The sequence below is a fragment of the Anser anser genome (assembly GCF_964211835.1).
Source record: "Anser anser genome assembly, chromosome: 5".
Taxonomy (NCBI): domain Eukaryota; kingdom Metazoa; phylum Chordata; class Aves; order Anseriformes; family Anatidae; genus Anser; species Anser anser.
Genome location: NC_139725.1, coordinates 4,639,398 through 4,665,742, shown reverse-complemented (window position 1 = coordinate 4,665,742; position 26,345 = coordinate 4,639,398). Strand labels below are relative to the sequence as shown.

The 26,345-nt window shown below is 33.8% G+C and overlaps 1 protein-coding gene across 20 annotated transcripts in view; it reads right to left on the bottom strand.

Annotated features, from left to right (window-relative positions):
- The window catches only part of PDE3B (phosphodiesterase 3B), a 107,876-nt gene that overhangs the window by 21,317 nt on the left and 60,214 nt on the right, over positions 1-26,345 (bottom strand). For 18 of the 20 annotated variants that reach the window (XR_014585182.1, XR_014585183.1, XR_014585184.1 and 15 more), the window contains exons 2-14: positions 20,469-20,519; positions 19,321-19,569; positions 16,302-16,444; positions 12,229-12,335; positions 10,435-10,645; positions 9,796-9,869; positions 9,186-9,289; positions 8,305-8,439; positions 5,995-6,106; positions 4,160-4,273; positions 2,934-3,133; positions 974-1,177; positions 397-558 (exon numbers count right to left, since the gene is read on the bottom strand). Coding sequence is in view for 2 of the 20 variants with exons in the window: in XM_083838644.1 (XP_083694770.1) it covers positions 397-558; positions 974-1,177; positions 2,934-3,133; positions 4,160-4,273; positions 5,995-6,106; positions 8,305-8,439; positions 9,186-9,289; positions 9,796-9,869; positions 10,435-10,645; positions 12,229-12,335; positions 16,302-16,444; positions 19,321-19,569; positions 20,469-20,519 (1,866 nt within the window). In the remaining 18 variants the exon portion in view is untranslated. The remainder of the gene's footprint in view (positions 1-396; positions 559-973; positions 1,178-2,933; positions 3,134-4,159; positions 4,274-5,994; positions 6,107-8,304; positions 8,440-9,185; positions 9,290-9,795; positions 9,870-10,434; positions 10,646-12,228; positions 12,336-16,301; positions 16,445-19,320; positions 19,570-20,468; positions 20,520-26,345) is intronic. The other 2 variants (XR_014585181.1, XM_083838645.1) reach the window with 1 other exon arrangement.

Sequence of the window (26,345 nt, the reverse complement as noted above, 5' to 3'; positions counted from 1 at the left end):
CATCGAATATACATTTCCAGTCTTGTGGATTCCATAATATTCTTTGACATGGAAACATTCCTGTTAACTTAACTTCCCAAAGTGGAAGTTATTTTAGTTTATCAGTATCAACCTAAAGGAAGAGGTGGGGAATGAACAAAACTAATACCTGAAAAATGGACAACATTAGTAGGGAATTTTTTTTCAAGCTTCTAAGACGATAGGAAGTAAAAGATTATGTTAGTATGCTAAGCATAAAAATAACTTGTCAGTATTCAGAAAGAGAAGATGGAAATACTTTACCTGAAGATTTAAGACGAGGAATAATATTTAGCTATATATTTTTAATGTAAAGAATTGAGTGTCTGTCTCAAATTAAAAAAAAAAAAAAAAAAGAAGAATACTTTCCATACGTACCTGTTCATAAAATTCATTAACAATGCCTTCTGTCCATTTCAGATGCAGCTCTCTAACTTTTGCTGGGCCATTAATATCTGCCAGTTTGATGCATATTTGACAGACAAGCAAGCGATCATTTTCGTTGCTCCATTCTATACCATGACTGTTGATATCATTGACCTGTGTTGAGTACATACGTTTTTAAAAATTAAGTTAAAACTATTCATGAACATTATATTTTGAGGCTCTACACAACAGACAGACACTTTAATTAGTTTTTTTTCTTTTTTGTTGTTGTTGTTTTTGGTTTGGTTTTGTTTTACATAGTCAAAGTCACTTTCTATCTTTGAGAAGACTGAACCATGAGATATGATTGAGGTCTCCCATGAGTCCTGTGTGTCACATCCACTAGGCCTACTATGCGATACACAAACTGACATATAACTGTTCTATATATATTTGATTTTTTTGAGTCACTTAAATATAAATAATATAAAACTTCAAATGCAAGTTATTAATACTATCAAATAACAATGCAAACATTAGTATATCATGACCATCATGAGCTTTGTGACAACATTAAAATGTAACTAACCTTGGCATTAAATTCTGCAAGAAAATCAAAATGCTTCTTGAGATCTGTGGCAAGGATTGCTTCAATCACTAAGAAACGAAAACGCTTAAATTCTACATGATCAAGATTTGATAAGAAGTTGTATTCTGGTCGTGATAGGAAGAGATTCCAGGCAGAAGCAGCATGGTGATTTTCTAAGACTGATCTGTCATTGTAGAGAACAGCCTACACAAGAAGAAAATCATAAATGATAGATTTAATATTTAGAATTATAATTAAATATTCTGAAGCTTAAGGGATAGTCGCTAACAGCTTTTTTGTTGTTGTTGTTCTTAATGAAACTATTAAACGATGTTTTCACCTTCTAGCATTGAGGGTTAAAAGTGAAATAGAAGTGGCAGATAAGAGGAAAAAAAGTAGAAAAAAATTTCTTTCTTCAAAAGTCCTTAAAGGTCTCCTAGATCTCCATTCGTCCTTGTAGGCATGCATGCACACACACACACACACACCCCACACTTAAAACAGAGACTTCATATGTTTGGCAATAGGTATGCGGCACACATACTAACACAAAAACAAAACAAAACCCACAGATCTAATTATATGCTGTTAATTCCTCTCAGTTCCAGTACTGTTTTGTTTTTAAAAATCAATTATTAAATTAAAAAATGAAAATAACCCTTAAGCTAATGAAGAACTGTGGTTAATGCAAAATACTGCAAAGATTCACTAGTTTTCAGTATGTTACATTTAATGCTAATGAATACATTTTAACTGCAAATGAATTACACATATTAAACAGTAGTAGATTTTACTCACAAATCCTGTGTTTATACAAAATATCCTAGAATATAACCAATTGAATATAAATTAAGTAGGGACCTGAAAATAGTTTTATGGAAAAGTGCAAAAAAAATCTTCAATTTTTGAGAAGATGAAGAGATTATTGATAAAATGAATGTGTTTATTTTTGAAAAGTGGAGATGAATGTCTATGTCATTTGTTTTGATTCTTCCTTTCATATTGTTTTCAGTATAAATACATAACTAAACTTTTCTTTTTTTAATCAGAAACCCTTGAAAGCTGACTGAGAAGTTGATTTTTAAAGCCTCCATCTCCTGACAAGTTGTATTAGTTTCTGATTTACTACTGTTATTGTCATTATTATTTCAGTTTCTCCTCTTAAGGTTATTAAGAGATAGAAATCACTATGATACATATTCTTTTTCCCCTGACGGTATTGCACTCATTAGGTAAAAATATTTCACTGTGAAGTTTAGGTATCTTTTATTCAGTGATCTTCCTCTCCACAACACCACCCTTCCCACTCCACTTTTTTTTTTTTCTTTTTTTTTCTTTTTTTTTTTTTTAAAAAAAAAGCTTTGCTCTCCATTGCCTCTATTATCTTTCTTTTCAACCCTGAAAAGAATCTCCACTTTCCTACTGTCTATTCTAACAACAAAGTTGAATATGAGAGACAAAAGCAAGGATGTTTTGCATATTTCTTCTTAGTTTACTCATCCACCCTTAAAGATAACAATTATTTACCATAATGGACTAATTCAGAGGTTAGGAAATGCAGTTAATTGAACCGCTAGAACTCTTTTTTTTACGGTAATTGCAGAAATTACTGATTACAGAGGACTCCCAAAATGTGATATATCCATGAATTTAGCTGCTTAGACAGGCATAGAACCAGCTTTATGAAATAATCTATTACTATAACCTGCATTGATTTTTGTTGCTTACAGTTTTGTAAACTGAAAAATATTTTTATATATTTGCACAACCAATACACATGAAACACATTGGAATTTATCAGGAAAAACTGTTACACGAGTAAATATGAATTAATTTCCCTGTGCCTTCTATTGGGCAAATGATCCCTAAACAGGCAATAGTAGTGATATAGAAGAAAAGAGATTTTACTATTTTGATTTCAGATAGAGACAAATAATTTTCTGGTTAAAGAATCTCTTACCTGTGGTGCATTTGTAGCTACTAGAAAAGCATTTGTGCGACCAGGATGATCATAATCATGCATGGCAGCTGCTACATATAAAGCCATCAATTCCAAAGCAGGAATGTTTGATGCCAGACACCCATAACTATCATCAGCAACAGAACAGGTTTTTGAAGAAATATAGTTGACTTGAACAGGGCCAACACCACTAGCTTCGTCTATGAAAAAATGAAAATAGAAAAAGAAAATATTTAGAGCTTGATTCATTTATATTTTTAATACATTTTAAATGACTCAGTGTTATTTCAAAATACTAACATAATCTTAATACAGTTATCCTTGCAATTGTGGAGCTGAATAATTGGCAAAGAAGGAATTCTTACATCTTGAAAAAGGAACAAAAAGGGAAAGAAAAAAAGTCATATTACTGCTTTTACATAAACCAGCAATTTTGAATGACAGTTAAAAAGGCCAGTAAGCAGTAAATTCATGACCACATGGGTTGTCCAAAATGGTATATACAATCTTACAAATATATAGAAAGCTTTCAAGATGTTAAACAGGATGGCAGGACATTCAGGAGTATTTAAGAAGTGTCCCAAAACGGGAAAGCCATATATTCCTGTTCTAAAACCAATTCTCTAGTACTGCATACAGATATTAATATACCTCAGGAATCTTTTTTTCAGACATGATCTCCCATGACAGTTCTGAAAGATAACTATCATTCACACAAATGATAAAAGAGACTTTTGGAAGAGCTGTTACTACTCATAAGCAGGAAGAAAAATTTAGTCTAATGTATTTCAAGTGCTAAACACGTACTGACATTAGCAGTATGCAGAGGTTTCATTCAGCATAGAAAGCTTAAGTGAAATGGTATTCCTGGCTAACAAGTCAGCTCATCTAATAACTGTTCTAAAATCAACTGTATGATACTTCTGAATTGTTTATACTAATATTTGAATGGTATATACTAATATTGTCATATATCTACTGCCTTATATTAAAATATAAGCAATAATATTTGAGTTACAAGAATATTTTTTTTTCCCCTGAGAATCATGGAATGGCCTGGGTTGGAAAGGATCTTAAAGATCATCTCGTTTCAAACCCCCTACTCTGGGCAGGGTTGCCAACCACTAGAGCAGGCTGCCCAGAGCCGCAGTTTTGCTTAATTTATTGTAGTTTCATTAAAACATTATTACAGCAAATGAATAGAAGTAAACTATGTGGATACATACCCATATCACTCTCCATTATATGCTCATTATGAATTTGCTGAAATCCAGGAATGGGCCGTGTTGTCAGATACCATACTGCATGAAGAACATCCGTGGCGTGTATACGATTGTGATCTGAAAATTATAAAAAAAAAATAAGCAAGTGAGTTACTTCACACCCTTTACTCAGGCTTTGATGTGCAAGTTATTTTTAAAAATGCACATAAAAAAAAAATCTTGAAAATAAAGAAAAAGAAAATAGAAACAAAACTATTTGTAATATTTTTCAAATTTCACAGACATAATATATTATATTTGACTTTTAATTCTCATGAAGATTCAATGTCATTTTCTTATTCTTTCCTTTTCCCTGTGTTGTAAATGTACTGTAACCAGTGTTTCCACACAAAAAAAAACACTAACGCTTATGTATATTCATACATCGCATAAGATACACTGTGTTTCTTATAAAAAAATAAAATTAAAATTAAAATGTAGTAATACATAAAACATCAAAACAATTATTTATGTCTAACTTACATTAATAACTTGGAGAAACAAGAGCAGAAAAATGAAATTAAGGACAGATAGAAAGAATGGAACTAACTCAATTGAGTGGACTTGTTGACACTGTACTTCTTGTGACATTATTCATATAAAACCAAACCTCTACTTTCTTTTATTAAAACATGAAATTAACTGTTTTTGAGTGTTGTATTTCTGCAGAAATACCTGGGGCAAATCAGTACAGAAAAATCAGTAAAAGGACTGATCAACTAGTTCCAAATTGGTTAAAACCCCAAGGTAGAATTGAGCTTTACTATCTAATATCTAAAGAACTATTTTTGTTATATAATCCATTTGTTTTTCATTAAAATTATATTTCTAATGGGATCTCATAGAATGTTAGTGGTATGCCACAAAAAGGATTAGAGATCTACAGTGAATCACAGACTGACTATAAAACTAAACACACAATTAAAAGATGTGTTATGTGAAAACCTGGAAGTATTTGTTGTGCCACTCTTGGATTTTGTAAAGCCAGAGAAGACCTGGGATATGGTAAGAATAGGGAACAAGGATTTACAAAGGGAAATTAGAACCAATTTTGTGTATAATAAGGGACTTTAAAGTAACCCAACAGACCTTCAAAATACAAGAAAATGCATTGAATGTGATTAAACAACAGTTCCATCTATCCACCACAAAGGAACCACAAAAAATATCTAATGAACCAAATATAAGAGAAACTTCAATGAAATATAAAGGAAAAAAAAAAACTTTTAAACTGGTAGTAGACACTATATCACAATGCTTTTAAGAAATAAGTGAGGTAAAAATCATACATTCTCTAGGCATACTTCATCCGACCTGAGAGTCAGGAAAGGATTAAGTGACCTTTTAAATCAGTGATGGTGAGCTACTAGCATTGATACCATTCTGACACCTACGGGCATCTGGGTTGGCACAAACACTTGTGACATGATTTTATTTTATTTTTAAATTTGGTAACACTAAACAGACAGAAGAATGATTGCTGTAAAAGTTCTTTATTTTCTCATAGCTCTACTACAGGACTAATCCAATTTTCTGCTAAATCAACAGATGTTCTCCTATTGATTTCAGTATGTTGGATTCAGTTACTCATTCAAATAATTTAAGATTATATTCAGCCTATACATTAAAAAATTCCATTTTGGAATCTTTTTCTGGTGCAGTAAATTAAATAAGTTCTAAATTCTGACAAATATAATAATTAACATTTTTTCTATTCCTCCATATTAAATATTAATACAGACCTCAAAGAGATATGCTAACATATAAGAAAAAAGCACACACAATTATATATTACTCACAGGGAATATCTCTGTAGCCATTTTCGAGCGCACAGAAGTAATTCATGAATTCTTGAACTGGGATTTTGAAAATATCAAACAAACCAGTGTCTTGAAACAAAGTATAAGTTACCTAAACACACATTAAAATGCATTTTAGTCTGAAAGATAACACAATACCTAAGCATATTCTGTTTTTGCAACTTAAAAAATGTTCTTGTTTTTAAAATTTTGCTTGCCGATAGGGCTGGAAATTATTGATATGCCATTAAAGTTTACCTGAAAGCTAATGTAATACAGTTATATGTTTAATCATTTTAACACCAAAAATATGCACTTTTATATTCCTCTCAAATACAGGATAATTAAACCTTTTTTCTCTACTGATAAATTATATTTATAACTGATTATTTTAATAACATTCTCTAAAATTTTTCATAATACATTAGGGAACTCATGCTTTGTTCCATTAGTAACCTAAAAAAGAAGAAATCTATATTCTTACTTATTACTCTAAAATTCAGATTACCTAACTATAGTAGCAGATCCATTAATAGGGAGGAGGGGGAAGAAGAAGAGAGTCACCCCACACTTGTATTTATTTTTAGAGAACTTAAATTCAATTCTTTCTAACCACTGTGAAATATCTTGGGTATTTTTAAAACAATCTGTCTGGTAAACCCAAAACTATTTCAGAATATTTTTTAAATGTACATGACACGTACATACGTAAATACTGTGCAAATACATTAAGCTGTACAAGTAGAACAGAGTGACTATAAAGACCGAAAACCAGTTAAGGCCGCAAATATTGAGAAAACTTTTTAAAACAAGACACTACACCTCTTTTGCCACCTCCTTCCCAGACACTTGAGAGAGAAAAATCTCTGAAGTGTGGGAGGTGCTCAAAGAAACATCAGAACAAAATGAGGGGACATCCCTCCTTCCAGCTGTCCCAACCATCCCCCTTACACATACTCAACCTGAGAACCTTACAACCGATAATGGTAAAATACAGTTTTTATTTGGCTTTTAACCAAAGTATATATTGGATGCTTACAGCACAACTGACAAAAGGACTGGGGGGAGAGGAGGAGGAAGACAAGTAATACACATATATACAGAAGAACTGTTCCAGAACTTGTGGCAGAGTTAAGCAAAAACCTGCACACTTAAGTACTTACAGGTTTAAACACCAGATTGCACACAAATGAAACACAAGCTAATACAGATCCCAGAGTACTAGTATACAACCGTAAAAATACCACTCAAAAGTGGATTGTAGCATTCTGGACTGCACATTAACAGCAGTCAATAACTGAGGTGACAAAAGACCTGTCAACATTTGATTAAAAAAAAAAAAAAAAGGAAAAGAAAACCAACTGAAGACTTAAAACAATAGCCAGAATATTTGTAGATAATAAAAGAAAAGACAGTGCCTAATGACAAAAATGAAGTTTTCCTCATTGTCTTTTCCATGCCTTCAGTATAGATGCAGATCTATTTTTCCACCTGCACATGAGTCCTTTAAACCATTTTCCTTCCCTCCAAGTACTTGTTCATAACACTACCCTCGAACCAAAAGAAACATACATTCTACCTCAACATACAAAACTAAGATACTAGCAAGAAAAAAACTTTTCATCTTTGTATTAGAACCAAATCCAGCTCATACTATAGCCCCATGATTTCTAAATCCAGAATAAAGAAACAGAAGTTTACAGATGACACTGATGAATAGGAGAGGCTGAGGAAGACCAAACAGGTTCATTCTTTTGCACCTGCCATTAGATTGGCTTCAGCACAACATGAAACTGCACAAAAGAGCTTAGTAGTAAGTCAGAAAGAGATAAAAGGGATACTACATGCAGAAAGCAGCATGGAAAAAAAATCCCATTGTTTGTAGGATCAAGAGGCAAAAGACTGCCTAAAAGATCACTTCTCTTCCCCCACAGGTGTAGCTCTGGCAGAATTATTTTACTGAAATAAAGAAAAAAGAAATGGTTGACAAACAAGGTAGCAATTCTGAAAGCAGGAGACATTTTTTTTTAATAGGAAATGGCACATTACTACAAAATCCATTCCAGTAAGCATGAATCTAACCTATTTTACATTGAAAATAAAATTCAGAAAATTTGGAGCAAGTTGTAAATAAATAAATCACTTATGGTTTACTATGAGATGGAGTACATGAAAAATGAAATTTCCACTTTTCAAGTTAGTGTTCAAATTTATGTTGACTGCAAAACTTTACAATAGTTTAAATGAAATATAAAAGCTTGACCGTTTTATACGCCCTCCCTCTCCCTCATATAATAAAATACAACAAACCTGGCTAAGGATCCTTCCAGACTGGTCTCCCATTTCTTGTACAAGGTCAAAAATTTGGAAGTTCCAATTGTTCATTTTCTCCATTAGTGAGTCATGTTCTATTAACATTGTTTCTAATGTAGGATTCTGCTCCACCTGTATGAGAGTAAGACACTTAATCATCTCTAAAATAAGAATGAAAACTAATTTGTCAGCTGTATTGACAAGAAAACATCAAAATGATAAAACCTTATTGAACTTATTGAATGGTGCTGTAACTGTGGCTATGAGAAAAATCATAAATGAACAGCACAAATAGCACAGTTAATTGCTTGACTTTTCATATTTGGGGGCAGCTTTCTGAGATGGTACCATTATTATTCTTAAAGCAAGTTGAGTTAATAAAACAAAGCAAAAATATGCATAAGCTAACATTTACTGAGCTTTGACAATTCCTTAGCTGAATCAAATTTGAAAAATTGATGTATAGACCCAAAATGGTAGAAAGGTGTATTCAACAACTTGTCTTCTTGCACTACCAATATACGGCATTGTGTGAACAGTGTCTTTATAGTTTCACTGAAATTGATGTATCTTTCATAAACTTCAAGTAGAAAATACAAGTCAATCAGTATTTGAACATACTACCTACATTAAATCCACACAAATTAATTTTGGTCAACAATAATTAGTGTAAGTCATCATCTTGTTATTTGCTATTGAAATTTTTGTGAGGTAGAAATACCCTATTATTAACTGTAAATTTGAATTCCAGTGATGCACCATTTCCCTTCAGTCACTATAGATATTAGCAATAACAAAACCTCTTTACTACACGTTACAAATGATAAATATTTTACTGATACAAGTTACTGCAAGTTCTTTTGCAATTACATGCTTACAAGTGGACTATTTTGTGTTTCAATGATTATTTCCTTCTTTTCATCTTTTGTCTTCTCTGTATGGTAGAAAGATTCTTTTGGAACACTAGTGCTCCCAGCTTCACCTTAAAGAAAATAAACAGATAAATACTATATCAATCATTTATTTGTAAAATATTAATGACTAATAATTCTTGTACTTATCATACAGATTTCTTCATAGAAAGATAAATAATAGCTTGTTGCTAAACCACTTATTTAAGAATTTAACAACAAAGTGTTAGGGGATAAAATCTATTAGACAAAATGTATTTGAAGATTTAGAAAAAGTAGAAGCATGACTTTTTACTTGTACAAATTGGTGCAGTGTTTAGTTTAGTTGAGATAGTACAGAAATTTTTGACATACTGAGTAGAGGTCTATAAAGCTATGACTGGAAGCCTATTATATAATCCTTATTCTGAAGCAGTTAATATTTTAGATTATCCCAGTTATCCCAAGCGGCAAGTTGAAATAAAATATATGCATATAAATTATTTAAAGTATAGTGAAATTTCATGTAGAAATATAAAAATATTAATTTAACTGGCTTTTAAGAAAACACAAATATTTGTCTATTTTGAAATCCCACCTGATTTTTTGTCTTTATATTCTGCAAATTCTTGTTCTGGTGTTGGAACAGCCTTGAGTATGTGACATCCACAGCTTACAGAATACATGAAAAATATTTAAAACATTCAGTAATTTTCTTCTTTTGCTATTGCTGTGTTGTATTGAAAAAAATCTGCAAATTACTTTTCGTAAAAAGATATGCTTTTCAAGGTTCCTCCACCAAGTGACCTTAGTATTTTCTTCTAAATTAGGCACATACAGATTTAGCCTGTACTTAGAAAATAATCAGCCATCACCTCCCCTGGACTCATTTCCATGAATTAACAACGTAGAGATAATTATTTAGAAAGTGTTCAGACATAAAGAATTAAATTCCCAGGTTGGAAGTCATCCTTCTCTAAAATATGTAAAATATTATTGCTCTACAATAGCTACTGCATTTCCTACCAAGGTTGAAATGTTTCAATTCATTAGTACACAACTCAATGATACAGCATCGGTTAGTTCCCTGGATAACATACATACAAATTATTATGAGATGATATGCCTTTTTTTTTCAATATTAACAAATAATAGGCCTTGTTATTGTTTTCAATGAAAATATCAATAGTATGTTCAACACACACGAAGTTACTAAAAATGTAACAGCTTACAGTACCTGCTACACACATGACCTATAGGTGTTTTAACTTGCTGCTGAAAATCTGATGAACTAAATGTGTACGCTGGAGGCTTATAAATATTAATGCTTGGTTTTGTAAGAAAATCAGCAGTATCAGGAAATTCTACAGGTGACCAGCTGCTGAGGGTCCCACTGGAGACAGATCCATGACTAGGTGAACCCACAGGACTCAGGCCAGGAGAAGCACCTTCCAAAACAAATATAACATTGGGTTCAGACTATAATAATAGTCTTATTGTTTAGAAAGACTGAAATTAAACAACAATAATCTTTATAAACTGTAAAGAATGTGGAAGTTTTCAAAATGCAGTGTACTGTTCAAACTGTTAAATACATATAGATCAGCAAGATTTATTCCTAGTTTTGAGATCTACAAATATACAGCACAGTCTAGGCATTATATCTGAAGGAGCAGACTATGTAATGCATAACATCTGGCTTTCAAAGGTTTCGTTTTGTTTTTAGCTTTGGAAAACTTTAATTGGTTGCTGAAACTTTCTATATTCCTTTCTGACTCAGGATCGCATTTTTCCAGAACAAATGACCAAAAACAATTCAGTACTGATAACTGACCTAGTGCAAACTGTTTTAGCTCATTGTTTTGTAACGAAGGAAAAATAGACTTAAGGACATTTTTAGAAACAAAGGAAAAAAAACTGTAATCATATTTTTGAAGCAAGGGATTAAAGTTGGCAGATACTGGCCATTTTGACAGTGATGTGTCATTTTGTTAGTGGTATGGCACTCTGTCCAAATCTGCCTATAAGTCATTAAAAACAAATTAACAAAAACAACTAAAGTTCGTTGTAATTAAATATTTGCAAACAAACAAACAAAAAACCAACTTAATCTTTAGATCCATGAAATTCACCATTCCTGTTCGAACACGAAGCTAGGTTTTACTTCAGGAAATCTACGAAAGAAAATTGGTAAAACTGCACTTTGACTACTATGTGCCTGACAATTTACCACAAAATTTAGTGTTAAGCCAAATATCAGTTCTTTCCTCTGCAAAAATACACAAAATATAGGTCTATGAGTGCAAAAGGTAAGTTATAACCATTGTAAACATACTTTCATCAAAAACAATAAAGTGCTCTTTGTCAATGGCTCAAAGAGCAAAATCATGAAGTATTCTTTGGATACTCCATGGATGAATTAGTTATTGTCCTGCAAGCTGTGAAGCAAAAACTCCATCATATTTTTTGTGATTGGTAGTGCATGACAACAAATTACTAAGAGAACATACAGTAGGCATTAACTGCCCTTAAAAAAGGAATCCATACATTATCCGCTTCAAACAGTATCACAGGCTGCACTGAATTGACTCACAAACCTCAAGAACAGTAAGTAATTACATTTTGTTACTGTAAAATATATATATTTTTGAAAGCCACAGAGCATAAATAACATTGTTCCATTACAAAAAGCAGCACTACTAAAAAAAAAAGAAAAAGGTCCTTATTAAGGTATGTGAACTTAGCAATTTTCAACAATTACCAACTTGCAGATAACATTGCATTAGGTGACTAGTGAGATTTTTACAAAGTTATGTTAACCGTAATTTTGAATTTCTTAGAAGCAAATTAAAAATGTATAGATACTAAGTGTGTGTGTGTATATATATATATAGAATATATATAACATGTTGGTATTATATGGATACTACATTTGCATTAAATAAATAAATAAATAAATAAATAAAATTGTAATGCATGATGTACTGCCTTGACATCCTGCCACTAGGCTATACAAATCGCGCAATCTTACTTGTTCGTCTGGAACTTATATGATGAGCCAATGTTATTGAAGATGACCTTTGTTTTGGTATTGTCAGCAGGGTTGCACCAAATGACCCATTTGAATGAGTTCCTTGGCTGAAAAACAAGCAAACAAAAAATTTTATTCTTCCCTACCTTTGTATCCCATCAATAAATTTTATTTTATCAAATAAAATGCTTGTAAAACAGCTAGACTAAGTTCCACTACCATTCAAGAAAAAGAGAGTACTAGAAAGAAACAAAAGGCAAGATCAGCTAGACAATATGTTGATTATATAGAATAAAAAAAAAAAACAACAACTAGGTACTAGGTAAAAGCCACAGCAAACATTATATGGTCCTAAAATAATATGTATAACCGGACTAGTTGTCATAGAACTTCTTGTCTAAAATTTTATTTACTTTTCTTTAATATTGTCTAGAAGGGGTCCAATATTCTTCTGAATAATCATATTCATCAGCTAGACCTTTCCACAGAACACCATTCAATTCTTTCATGACCATTTACATTTTAAGAAATGCTATGAATAGACAAATTTTCAAGATTATAAAGTAACTGGAATTTGCTCAATTATTCTGTCTTGCATGACTGCCTAATATACCATTGCTAAGTATTACACAATAATGCATATATTTATTCTTTTGGGATAATATCAGATACTCTAGTGCATGTTTTAACATAGCAGACTATTTTCTAATAGCTCTGAAAGCATTTAAAATATTGTTCAGAGAAGATATGGATCCCCCATCCCTGGAAGTGTTCAAGGCCAGGCTGGATGGGGCTTTGGGCAGCCTGGTCTGGTGGGAGGTGTCCCTGCCCGTGGCAGGGGGTTGGAACTAGATGGGCTTTAAGGTCCTTTCCAACCCAAACCATTCTGTGATTAGGTACATTGCAAATATCACGACAGCCTTATGAAGCTACAGCCTGCTTTTCAAATCAGATCCACATTTTTAATTAATCATAAATTATCTTAAAAATAAAGTTGTTTTGACTGTCATATTTTACTTCAGCAGCTACATTGTCAAACTCGACTGTTAAATTATGCCATCTGCTGTCGTAGGCATGACATTGCACTCCAAAATTCCCATTATATATTTCTGTTAGATAATAAAAACATGATATGCAATTAAAAGCAACCATATACATGTAATCTAAAGTGAGAATACTTGTAAAACTAATTATTTCATTTCAGTGTGGGAAAACAATATCTACTCAAACAGCTTTAATCTTTTTTTTTTAAATCAGATTTCAAACAAAAGTCAAACAAAAAAAAATAGAAAAAAATGAGTTAAAAAATAAGGACAGATTTATTATCTTGAAGTCTGATGCTGACTTGTTAGACAAATTTTTAAAAAATGTTCAGGTTGACAATTTGGGCAGAGTTAATTTTTTGCTATTTGAATGCTGTTCAGCTTTCATAATTTACATGCACTCTTCTAAAGCATATAAAAATGTTGCATTAGTATTTAGTATATGAAGACTATATATTAATCAAGGTCCATTCACCTCAAACTAGCATCTGACTGACAAACCTAATCAAGAGCCTGTATGCAAATACAAGAGCGGCACTCAAGAGATGTTTTTGAACAGTCTCGGAAGACAAAAAAAAAAAAAAAGATTCTGCAACATTAAATCGGATTTTATAACAATATTAATTTATAGTACCACTGTGTAATGTCATGTCTTTCTCAACTCAGAATTCAGCTGAAAGTAGTCACTGTATGTAGAAATCTTTTGATTGCTGATAAGCTTTCCTCATAGTAAACAGTTTCCTGGTTCACTCTCCCTTTCTACTATTAGCCTGCCCATCTTTGCTTCTTTTCTAAGAGTCATTGGGACCCTTATAGGGGTGACTTACCTCCGTAAGGCTGAAAAAGTTATGCCTTTTCTTTTGCCAAGTTATTTTGCTGACAATTTAAGGAGCTAACTTAAAGAGCCAGAGCCAATGGGACAAAGAGACAGGATTGTGCTCTAGGAACGCAGGACTGCCTCTCTTGTCTATTTCCAGTCAATTTAACTGAGTAGATTTTTTCAAACACTGATGACCAGATCATCATGAACTTATAAACTTTACCTACTGCCATAACTGAGCAGTGAGCATTTGTGATGTGCTTTCATATTGCACCTGATTTGATACAAAAATAATGGAATTATTGCCTATGGATGAGGAGTAGAAAAGGTATAGTAATTAGTTAAATTTCCATTAATGTCAAATTCATACAGACTAAATATATATATGTATATATATAAAAATAATATATTAAAAACATAAATATATATCTTGCTGTCGACCTGACAGTGACAGGAATGGAAAGTTATCCGTGACAATTTTCAAGTATTTTTCAAATATATTTGAAAATTTGAAAAATTTTTCAAATATATCTTCAAGTATATTTTTTTAACCAAACTTAAGTTTTAGTTCATTGTCCTGGTTCCAGTTAGGACAGAGTTAATTTTTCCTCCTAGTAGCTGGTAGGGTGCTATGTTTTGGATTAGGATGAGAAGAGCGCTGATAACATGCTGATGTTTTAATTGTTGCAGAGCAGTGTTTACACCAGGCCAAGGACTTTTCGGCTTCTCGCTCTGTCCTGCCAGCGAGCAGGCTGGGGGTGCAGCAGGAGCTGGGAGGGGACAGACCCAGGACAGCTCACCCAAACTGGCCAAAGGGGTATTCCATACCATCTGACGTCATGCTAAACAATATATAGGGGTGGCTGGCCGGGGTGGGGGGGCCGGCTGCTCGGGGATAGGCTGGGCATCGGTCAGCGGGTGGTGAGCAATTGCATTGTGCATCACTTGTTTTCTTACACATTATTATTATTAATACTATTATCATTATCACTGTTATTATTATTATTGTTATTATTATATTCCTGTCTTAATAAACTGTCTTTATCTCAACTCACCGGCTTCACTTTCCCGTTTCTCTCCCCCATCCCAGAGAGGGAGGGGGGAGGGTGAGCGAACGGCTGTGTGGTGTTTAGCTGCCAGCTGGGTTAAACCACAACATTCATAAAAACATAAAGCATGTATTTTTTTTTCAAGGGAGAAGTAAAAGCGACTGACAAGTGCCAAATTGTTTAAATGGCTCACTGTAAAGTGAAATATTATCTTGATTAATAAATTACTGGACATGTGTATATAAACATTCATCCACTACCAGTGATCGTCAAATATACCTCACGTTCTTTTTAAAAGGCATCTATTTACTTACCTTACAATCTCTATATAAACCATTAATCTTAAAAGGTAGAGTTATGCAAAAAGCTTTTTTAAATTAATTTAAGCTGCATCACAATTTCAAATTTCTGTTGCACTTTTCTCACAAGATATCAAGTAAAACCACACATTTAAATTATGCAAGAAGTTTCACTTCGATACGCAACACTAAACACAAAGAAAAAATGTATATTAATTTTATTCCTAATTCAAAACACAAAGTTAATTTTAGAAATAAAAGCTTTTTTTCAGTGTGTGTGTCACGCTGACTGACAAGAAGGGACAGGCATACTTTCTTACTATGCTTTAATGCTTGCTTGATAACTGTATGAATAAGAAATGTTGCAATACACACAGCAGTGGCTACCAAATACAAGAAGGTTATGTAATCCTTTTAATTAGAAATACAGTTTTTGGATATGTGGAAGTTGGAAAGTGATACCTATTTTAAATAAAAAGGAAGAAGATAAAGTCAGTAATGATTTAGAGTTTACACAATTGCAAAAGAAATTTTTTTGGACTTAGTTTTCATTTCCTACTAAAACTGATACGCAGTCCCACTCAGTGCAACAGGGCACACCATTCAACCTCAGAACAACCTGATTTCTAGTTGGGACCAGAGTTACAAAAGTATAGTATATTACTAACTTGAAATGTTTTCCAATTTATGCTGTCAGAATTGGGAGACTTAATTCAACTACAAGAATAAATACTAAATTTACATTTAAATACTACAATTTATATTAAATACTTCCCCTGACAAGTGCCAACATTACAGATAATTGATATTTTTGAAGAACAACATTTATTATTCTACCCCTAAAACCTGGTTAGGTGCTTACCTTGATGTGTTATATTCCTGATGAGATCTCTTACTGTTACTCCGTTCCCATCTAGAAGGTTGCGATTCTATAGGTGGAATGCCAGAAACTCCTGAAGCTCGTCTCAGCTGTGGTGTTGGTAGGCTATTCCTGCTATTTAATCCCTATTGAATAATTTAATTATGGTTAAAATTTACATAATTGAAATTAAACAAAAAAACTTTATTTATACTTTCTGAAGATAGGATGTGACACTTTATTGTTAATCATTTATAGTGAAACAGGAAGCAAGGTATCTCATATTCACTCTTACTGATTAAGAAAATCAAAAAATCAAAATCAAAAAATTTAAAATTATTTTGCTCATTGCAAATAATTTTGTTTTCTTTTCCCAAATTAAAATATGTAAAGGTACTTGTACTTTGAAATCCACATGGTCCAATAATTACTCTTCACGTGCTTTTAAAAATGGAGGTCATCTAGAGATGGTCAATTGATGTAGGATTGATGTAGGATTATGGATAATCTTTCTACCCATTTCAGTTGTATGGCTACACAACCAGCTCTCCAGCATCCAGGATAGCCTGAGATGGCAATAGCTCAGATACTAAAAATTGACAATGCTTGTATTGTGGGCCATATGGAAAGGACAATGCATGTACTGTGGAACATATTGAAGGGGCAATGCACAATACACAGGGTCAGCTGTGTATCATCAGGCTGTGTAACATCAGGGCTCCCTCTCTGTTTGCATACTGGCATCACAGCTCCAAGGAGGCTTCCCAGACACCTCTCCATTCCCAGCCTTGAAGCTATGTTAGTTTAGACACGCTGCAGCCCAAACACATGGAATCACCATTGTACTTGGACACAAAGCCCTCTGTTGCAGGACAACAGCACTCAAAATGGTTCTGGTATGGAAATAACTCAGGACTTCCTAGCTGTGCCTTACAGAACTACACCCAAAAATGTATAGCCATGTTTAAATATTAACTAAGAGAAGCTAAGTAACAGAAATAAGATCACTGAACTGAAACTGCAAAGCTAGCTCTGGCATATCTGCCTTCATTGCGCAGAAAACCTATGCATTGCATTCTAATAAAATTTAAGAAATCTTACTGCATTCAGTCCACAATCCACATGTGAACTTGCCCCTAAACTTGGTCACACAATGAGCGGTGAGGAGGTGGGGGTGTTCCACATAATTCAGATACATGGAACTAGACCTCACAAAGGAGAGGGGAAAAAAAAAAAAAAAAAAAAGGATGCCAGGAAAAAGTATGTAAAGCAAAAAACACAAAGGGATACTTGCAATATTGAATAAGGTCTGCAGGGTCATGTATGAGGACAGGTGACCCTTGGATACAAGCTCTTCAGAAGGTTTGCAGAAATACTGACTTTGCAATTTAAGCTTCATCAGTTGATCAAAGATCATACTTAACTCACTACTATATACTTCAAAAAAATGAAGCTGTTGACACACACGACTAGTTTCTCACCCTGAAAAATCAGACTGCTTTGAGTCTTTGATATGAGATGCACCTTGACCCTGTTTGCTTTGCTGCAAAAAGCAGTAGGCACAGCCAGAAAGGTGGAACTGGACAGAATAAGGACCACCATATCCCACAGAAACCTGCAGTAGTCCTTAACCAGTCAGCTCTACTACAAGGAGAACCAGAGGAGCATATTCTGCTAACCTACCTAAACCAGTTACAGCAAAATCTTCAGACAGGGAGCAACAGGAGTCAACTAAGCCATGCACTCTTGAAGAGCGATTTGCTAGGCAGAAATAGTGTAAGCAAACAAAATCAAAATGTATATCTGAAATCTGTCAAATATGAAGTTGTATGCAGTAAGCAGCTTGGTTGGCAGCGACGGCACACTGCATATATGAATTGTCTAACAAAGATAGAATGGACTGATGTCTTAAGACAATCTCCAGAAAAGTAGAGGAAACAGTTGTAATTGTAAAGCAAACTCAAAAATTCCTCTACCCTGGGCATTTAGCCCAGGGAAAGCAGGCAAATTGTTTGAGCCCAGCCTTTGGTTATAACGCAACATTGAGCACTATGTGCTCTCAGGCTTAGAATGGACTTCTGTGTCAGTGGACCATATCAATCCAACCTGTGTGCTCTCTTGCAACACGAGGAGCAGAGCTGAAAATCCCCAACAGCGAAAGAGAAAAGTCCACTCCCTGAAACAAGCACGTGTGTTAGCACAATATTGAAATAAGTCCCCAATACCTGCACTGAATCTGGCTCATGAAGCAGTTTATCTGACCCTGAAATACTAAGCCAACAAGCTGAGCAGTTTGGGGCAACCTGCCCACTGCCTGGAAGTAGAAGCACCTGCAGCGCAGGGACTTCCTGCACCAGCCTCTGCAATAACCAGTTTCGAGCTGTCAGCACCATGCAACTCTAGAATTATTAGCTCTGGTGCACCACAGCTGAGTTTGTATATTTGAATGTTTTTCCACCATGTTCCTTAATGTGTCGTATAATAAATAGATTTACACACTCGCCCCACAATGTGATGTGCTCCGTAGGAAGAAGTGAATGTTTTACATAGCTGATTTACTTCTGTTTGATGGTTAATTTGATGTTTACAAAAAATGAATTTATTTTGAAAAAAATGTAATTGGTTAGTCAACATATCTAACAATTGTTAGAGCAAGAATGCAAGAGAAATAAGAACAGCCCTGTTTAACCCATATAAGAAGAAAATAGGAAAATATTGTGTTCTAACAATATTTGCTTTTTTTTTTTTTAAACCCTGTGTTTATTTTGAGAAAGTGTGTTCAGAATGCAGACAGGTGCTTTTTACCTGTCTACCCATCAATCATTTGAATTTGCACCTTGGTATACATCTGCATTTCAGAAAACGAATTTTCACATCTTCTTTCTTTTGACTTTAAGCATAGTGCAGGTACTCAGCAATGAAGCTGCTATAAATACAGAAGCATTGTTTCCAGATGATTTTTTCTTTTTTTTTTTTTTTAAATTGCAACACATATATATAGTGACAATTAAAGTCATTTGACCTTGAACAGCTTTCGGTCTCCTTTTTCAGCAGGATCTTCTACTTCAGGACATGGGAAGAAACCAGGAAATGGTGTGAATGGATTGGCCTTTGGCCTGCATGTGGCTGAGAATGCACCAATCAAACTATTAATGCTTCGAAGGGAAGAAATCACTTGCGGTGGAAGGGATGGGTCAGTCAGGAGGTCTGTTAGCATGCTCCGAGCCTCATTTAGTACTGAAAGATCAACTCCATTTCCACTGCCAACATTCTAAAACAGATGGAATTGTTGCAAACTATCAACATGACAAATAGTTTCACTTCGTTTTAATTTTTAAATAAGCATCTTATCCAATTACAAGTTAAAAAATAAAGAAAATAATTTTCTTTTACAGAAAAACAATAGACAATACCTCAAAAATTTTTTGCAAATATTTCTCATGCAATAAGATAAATATTTCAGAATTCAAAGCTAGCTACCAGTTTATTTTTCTCTTTTTAAAATAAAGAACCTGTCTCAATTATTCTTCTCTCATTTTTTTTATTATTTTTTCTTAGAATTAAATTTAGTATTCCATATTAAGTATTCCAATACCAACAGAAAATTTGGTGGAAAAAAATTTAAAAGACCTTCACAGAGGTACCACTTCTACAACCTCATTATTGTTATTATTTCTAAATCTACTGAAACAAATCCTAAAAAATTTATCAAAAACTATCATTAGTTTTTATTTGGCAAAGCTCCCTGAAGATGAGCAGTAATAGCTAATTAGATGCCAGTACTGACACAAGAAAGAGAAAGAGAAACAAGCAATCAGGAAGAAAGGTGAGATCCTTGTGGGCCTGAGTTTGATGACATAGCTGGAGAATCACTCCCTAACCTTATGCTAATGACTGTTTAAACAAAACAAAACAAAAACAACAAAAATCCCCCCACACTCCCATATTAACTGGGTTTGATATTGGTCTCATGTACACCACCAAAATCAGATCCTTGTCACCTTGGTCAGACTGCTAAATAGTTAGTTACTGCTACATAGATACGTAGAGCTAGAAAGTACTAGGACAACTTCGGTAACGAAAATATCCATAGATAAATCTAACAGTTTACAGAGAAGTCTGTACTCAGACAAATTCATAAAAGAATAATTAAATTCATAACACACTGACCTGGTAATAGGGCTTGTACCATTGCTTCAAATCCCAATCCCAAAGTATCATCTGTATAAAAAAAAAAAAAAGAGTAACAGGTGATACGTTAATACAGAATAAATCTTGATTACATGAGGTAACATAAAATGCTTCTTTCTTCATGTTTTTTCATATGAAAATGAGGTCATTTTCTCAGTTAATGCTACCACAGCAGAAGTCCTAAAGAAACATTTGAAGAAATTGTGTATGACAGAGACGTCTTGATGATGACATAAATATATAGACTTATTTCAATATTTCTGGATTGTTGACAGAACATCTGAGACACACACTAAATTATTCGGTGATAGAGCTTCCCTGTTTCTATTCACCTAGACTTATATAAGCAAATCTATTCTAAAATCTCCAATATATTTTATAAACGTAGGTAAATTATCAAGAGAACCAGTATATAGCTACTAGACTTGGGAAAGGAAAAGTGTATCAACAGTGTTTTCCTCCTTAAACTATAAAATATACTCCAAAGGTAGTGAGAAAAAAGAAGCATAATAGCATATGCTTTTCCCTTCAGGATGTGGGCTGTACCAGGCTTGACAAATCTCACAGTAGAACTTCCTACATGAAGTACACAAGCATAGAGTAAAAAAACTAATATAATAGGTGTCTCAACATTAAAGTGAATTTACAAGTAAATACCTGTACTAATAAAATAAACTGCTGCAATAAGCTCACAACAGTAAAACACAAGTTAGAGGAAACACTTTGCATTAATTTTCAAATCCATGAAAGGAACAGCTTATAGCACAGCATTTGTTTTAATTTAGTCCCAGGAATTTCTAACTGTAGAAATTCACTGCAATTCTATTTTTAGGAAAATCCCATAAATTTCATGATTAGGAAATACTTTAAACATCCTCATCAACAAATTTATGTTTCAGAATTTTTACAAATTGAAATTTTGCTAAATCTATGAAAAATATAATTCATAGAATATTTGACACAGTTGTGAATAATACAATTTAAGAAACTGTAAATAAAATTTTAAGAAAAAAATGGGAAAATATAAAAACAGATGAAAGACTTTTCTTTAAAAAAAACTAAAAATACTACAATATTAAAATCCTACAAAAAATGCATGAGGAGAACAAAAGTTTTCCCATGTATTTTACCTAGCTTGTCAAAAAAGCGTTCAAAAAGAAGCCACTGAAATTTTTCAAATGGTTCTGCATACATGGGATTACCAACAAAATTTCTGTAGGTTTGAACCTCTAATTTTCATTTAAGCTCACTTATTACTCCAATTATAGAATCTTTATATAGTTTATTAACATACATGAACAAGGACCCTGCAACAGCCGATAGATGGAAGCTAGCAATTCCGTGGTAGGACAGATATTTAGACAAGAATTTCTACAAAAGCTATATATATTTATAAATAATATTTTACATATGGGGCAGACATATGTCTTTATATAAATAGAAGACTGAGCATATATATTATATAATTGAGCAACCAAACTGCCTGTCTGGTTCCTCCATCTTTTTCTTGTCCCATAACTTTTTGACTCATCTGACCAACAGGGGAGCCTACATACTCATGAGTCATAATATTTTATTGGCCATTTTGGTCAGAGGAGGCTCAGAGGAAACACTGAATGTAAGGAAGCTGAGATATTGTGACAGAGGTACGGGGTGAACGGTGGACAGAAAGCCCTAAAAATCATCATTTGCTATTTCTGTTGCTCACAGAACACATTTATTTTTTAGAGGACAATCTAGGAAAAAGCCCTTCACTTTTTAATTCCTAAGAGGAGCAGCAGAAGGGAGAAGAGTCATCTGAGATATGCACATGCATGAGTGGGTCCATAACAGGAAAAGTCCTTAATACAGCTAAGTCCATCAAGGTGGGAACTAGCATCACTGGAGGTGGCCTCGCACTGACTAGCACACTAAACTGTGAAATGGGCTGCAAGCAGCAACCAAGTGCTCTCCAGCTGAGAAAGCAGGCCATCTTTGTCACTTTGTCCAAGTACCTTCCCAGTACAATATTTTGCACTCACATTTTGCTCATTTTCAATATTTTTAATAAAAAATAAATATTACAAATAATAAATGTTAAAATATTGTGCAATATTTTGATCTTTTTTGAGTCCAAGTCCCAACTCATTTTTTATACATTTGTTCTCCATCATTAAGATATTAAATAAAAATTAAATACAACAGAAGGAGTAAAGAAATATATCCACAGAAATTACGAAAACAAATATCTCCTGGCAGTACATGCACTTCCCTACATAAGCGTTCCATATGAATATACAGATTTTGATAAAATTACCATTCTGAATGAATGTCTTTAGTCTTTAACTAAGCTGATTTGCATGCATTTTTTTCTGGGCCTATTTTCACAGTTACAACTGTGAAGGTTTTGGTAGAATTCTAATACATTGCATCAACTATTTGTCCACCGTTCAGAACTTCGGCAGCAGCTCTGTGGAAAAAAATGCCTATTACACAGATCCAGTGTCACTAGTCACATTAAATTACAACAACCTATTACGTACACATGGTCAGGTTGTGTGACTATTGTTTTTCCCTGCTCTGTAAATCTAATGAAATATAGCATCTGTAATGACATTGGCTAGAAGTTAAATAAGTTCATTGTATTTATATATTGTAGGAAATATAAATAGAAACTAAGCAGAAAAATAGTTCTTTAACACAACTGCATGAATTTCACAGCTTGTAGCAATCTATACCAGCTGCATTAATATTCTATTCTCTTAAACATATCGTAGAGAATGCAATTTAAAACATTTGTTTTCTTTTCAAAACAATTCAAACAGTAGCAATTTTGTAAACTCTGTTCAGAAAGCACTACATTAACATCATTCACTTAAATAAATAAATAAAACCAAAAGGCTTCCCAGTACTTCAGGTTAAAAACAATTTATCTGTATTTTAAAAAGCATTATCTTGCAGGAGGAGTGTTTTGTTAGTTTCTACTTGAATATGGCTACAGATCTACGTGCCAAATAACTTCACAAAACCCACCAAACCCACAAAGAAACGTCAGCAACACAATCTAAAGATACTATCAGCTTCAAGTATGTCAACAGTGCTCACTTAACTTTTCTTCTACAGGGAGCAAAAATCAAAACAGCATAAAAGAAATTAAAGTCAGATGTCTGTTAGGTTTCAAAAGTGTTCAGTCTTTCTGACTTCTTGACAGGCACTAAAATATCCTGGTAGACAAGGTTCTAATTATTCTGATAAATGAATTCATTTGCGCAACATGCATTCACAAATTAAATGAATATAAAGACAACCCTTTTTTCCTCTCTTCCATCTATAACTACAGATCATGAATGAGGTATCAATATCCCTGCATGCTAGTTCATATTCTGCAGTCCTGGAACTTTTGTTTGCCTACCTCCCCCCGCCCTGCCTTTTTTTTTTTTTTTTTTTTTAATAAAATAGGTGAGAGCTCTGTTTAGTTTTGTTCCTCCAAGACTAACTGCTTTTCATGAGGCAGTCTCAAAGTTCCAGACTGGCACTGGTCCAGCAGAAGGTGTAGAAAGTGTAAAGAATTGCGGGCTGAGCATCAGTGGCACTCAGGCAAGGGCAGCATTCACTGGCTCCTTTTCTTTTCTGTTACCTTCACACAGACACCATTAAACATCACATTTAAAGTTATTAGTGATGACATCCACTTGCTGTGAAAACTGATTGCTAGGCATGCGCTTAGACTGGGAACAAGTTACGCTATAACAAGGCCTTATTACATGAAGGGAGCAGATCTAGACCCAAGAATCAAAAATTCGAGGTTTTGGGTTGTGATTAACCTAGCTACCTTTGCCTCGTACATCAAGACTTGAAAAAATAAACAGACAAGGTAACTGTTAGCCTGTCAGTGAGGAGCGTGACAATTGCAACCAACACTACCTGGCCATACCCATTTTGCATGAGGCATTAGGTTTTAGCCAGATCATTTTAAAGATTAAGGTTTTTACCTCCTGGTTGTCCAGCTGGACAGTTAAAAAAAAATTTTAAAAAATGAAAAAAACTCTTCTTCATTCTTAAGTTTCTCTTTCCAGATTGACGCTTACTTAAGTCAAACATAGCTAGACCTTGTGGTTTCATTGTGTGCTCAGCATGGGCATGGTGACTGTGCCCATCCGCTTCACTGACTTTTGTCTTAACCAGCCAGGATGACCGGGTGTCCGCACGAGTTTTGTTAGCTGCATCAGCAACCTTGTCAGCTTGCTTGCAACCTCCATTACGGGACACATGGGAGGCTTCCCTTCCCCCAGCTCTTCTAATATGAAACGTGGTACCTTAGCTGATTTTATTTACTTATTGTAAGCAAGATCTTAGCAACAGCATGGGCATTTTATTAACTCCAGAAAGTTTCTGTACCAAGCCTTTAAATGCAGCTCCTTTTATGACACAACCCATCCTTTATTAATCCTTTCAGCCATCAGGATCTTTCTTGTGTGCATGTCTGTCTGTGCACGCATACAGATGTGCATACATATACTTACACGCTTTCATATAAGCTGTGCTGTTAAGATTTTGGAGAATCGATCATAGGACTAAAGAAGTTCAAAGGCTTCCTTTTTGTTTTAGCTCTACGCTGGTAGAGAAAAAAGTTCAAAGTTTGAGAGGCATAAAATACTCAGTGAAAAGTGTTCCTGCTAAACTTTGTGTCCTATACTGATACAGTATACACAAGGTAAAATAACGTACACAGTTCATGCAAAATCTACTTCCAATGCAAATAATGAATTGCTATATTAAATGGCAGGTCACCACACAATTTTCCACACAACTTTATTTGAATGAAAAATTTCACAGCTTGGTTTCATGACTGAAAATTTTCTATTGGCATTTAAACCAGAAGAATTGAGCTTTGCCACTGATCTCAATTTTCACAGAAAACAAACTAAAACAGTTTTGAAATAAACAGACACAAATTCACCTACGTGTTACCAACATATATATATATATATACACATATATATATATAAATTCATTATCCATTGCCATTAATTAAAAGCCAAATGTCCTGAGAGAAGACAGGTATATTATTTCACTGCAGCTACCAGGATAGCACAGTCTATGTTAGCTGTAAAATTTTCAGAGCCCCTTCCATGTGGCACACACTGAAGTAATTAAATTAGCTGATGAAAGTTGTAGGTGCAAAGTAACAATCTCTTCCACCAAGCACAGCGAAAAAGTGTAGATCACAATCACAGAATGTTAGGAATTTGAAGGGACCTTGAAAGATCATCTAGTCCAATCCCCCCCACAATAAATATTTTTCCATGGTAAATACAACTTGGTAAATCACTGTATTACTCAAAACCTCACAGGTTAATAATGAGAGGGGGGTTTATTACTTTTTCTTAGAAGCTGATAATAGACCACAAGATGGCACTCAAATCCAGAAAGCCTGCCCCCAAAACGACTTGGAGAGAAAGGAACAGAAACCAGCAGCATATTCTTTCACAGACCTTCTGCAGAGCTGAAATGGTTTGAGGGAAGGGATGAGTTTTAAAGGTTATCAGCTGATAAATTTTACTTTTCACAAAATCATCTCTGTTTCACTCCTTACCATTCTAGTCAGAAAGTACCTGTAAGGAAGCTATACTTACTTTCTCACTACCCACCAGATTTAGCTCAATTAGCTTAATACCATGCCTTGCAACTTCACTCTGGCATAGTAAAAAAAAAAAAAAAAAAAAAAAAAAAAGCTGCATTTCCAGAATTTTTATTTTTGAGAGTTTGGCAGTTAAGCCTTTAATTAATTACTGTGGATCATCTGTAGAAAGTTACAAAGTATTCCCAGAATTGCATTAATCCATCAATCCTAGAGCAGAACAGGAGTAAAAGGGT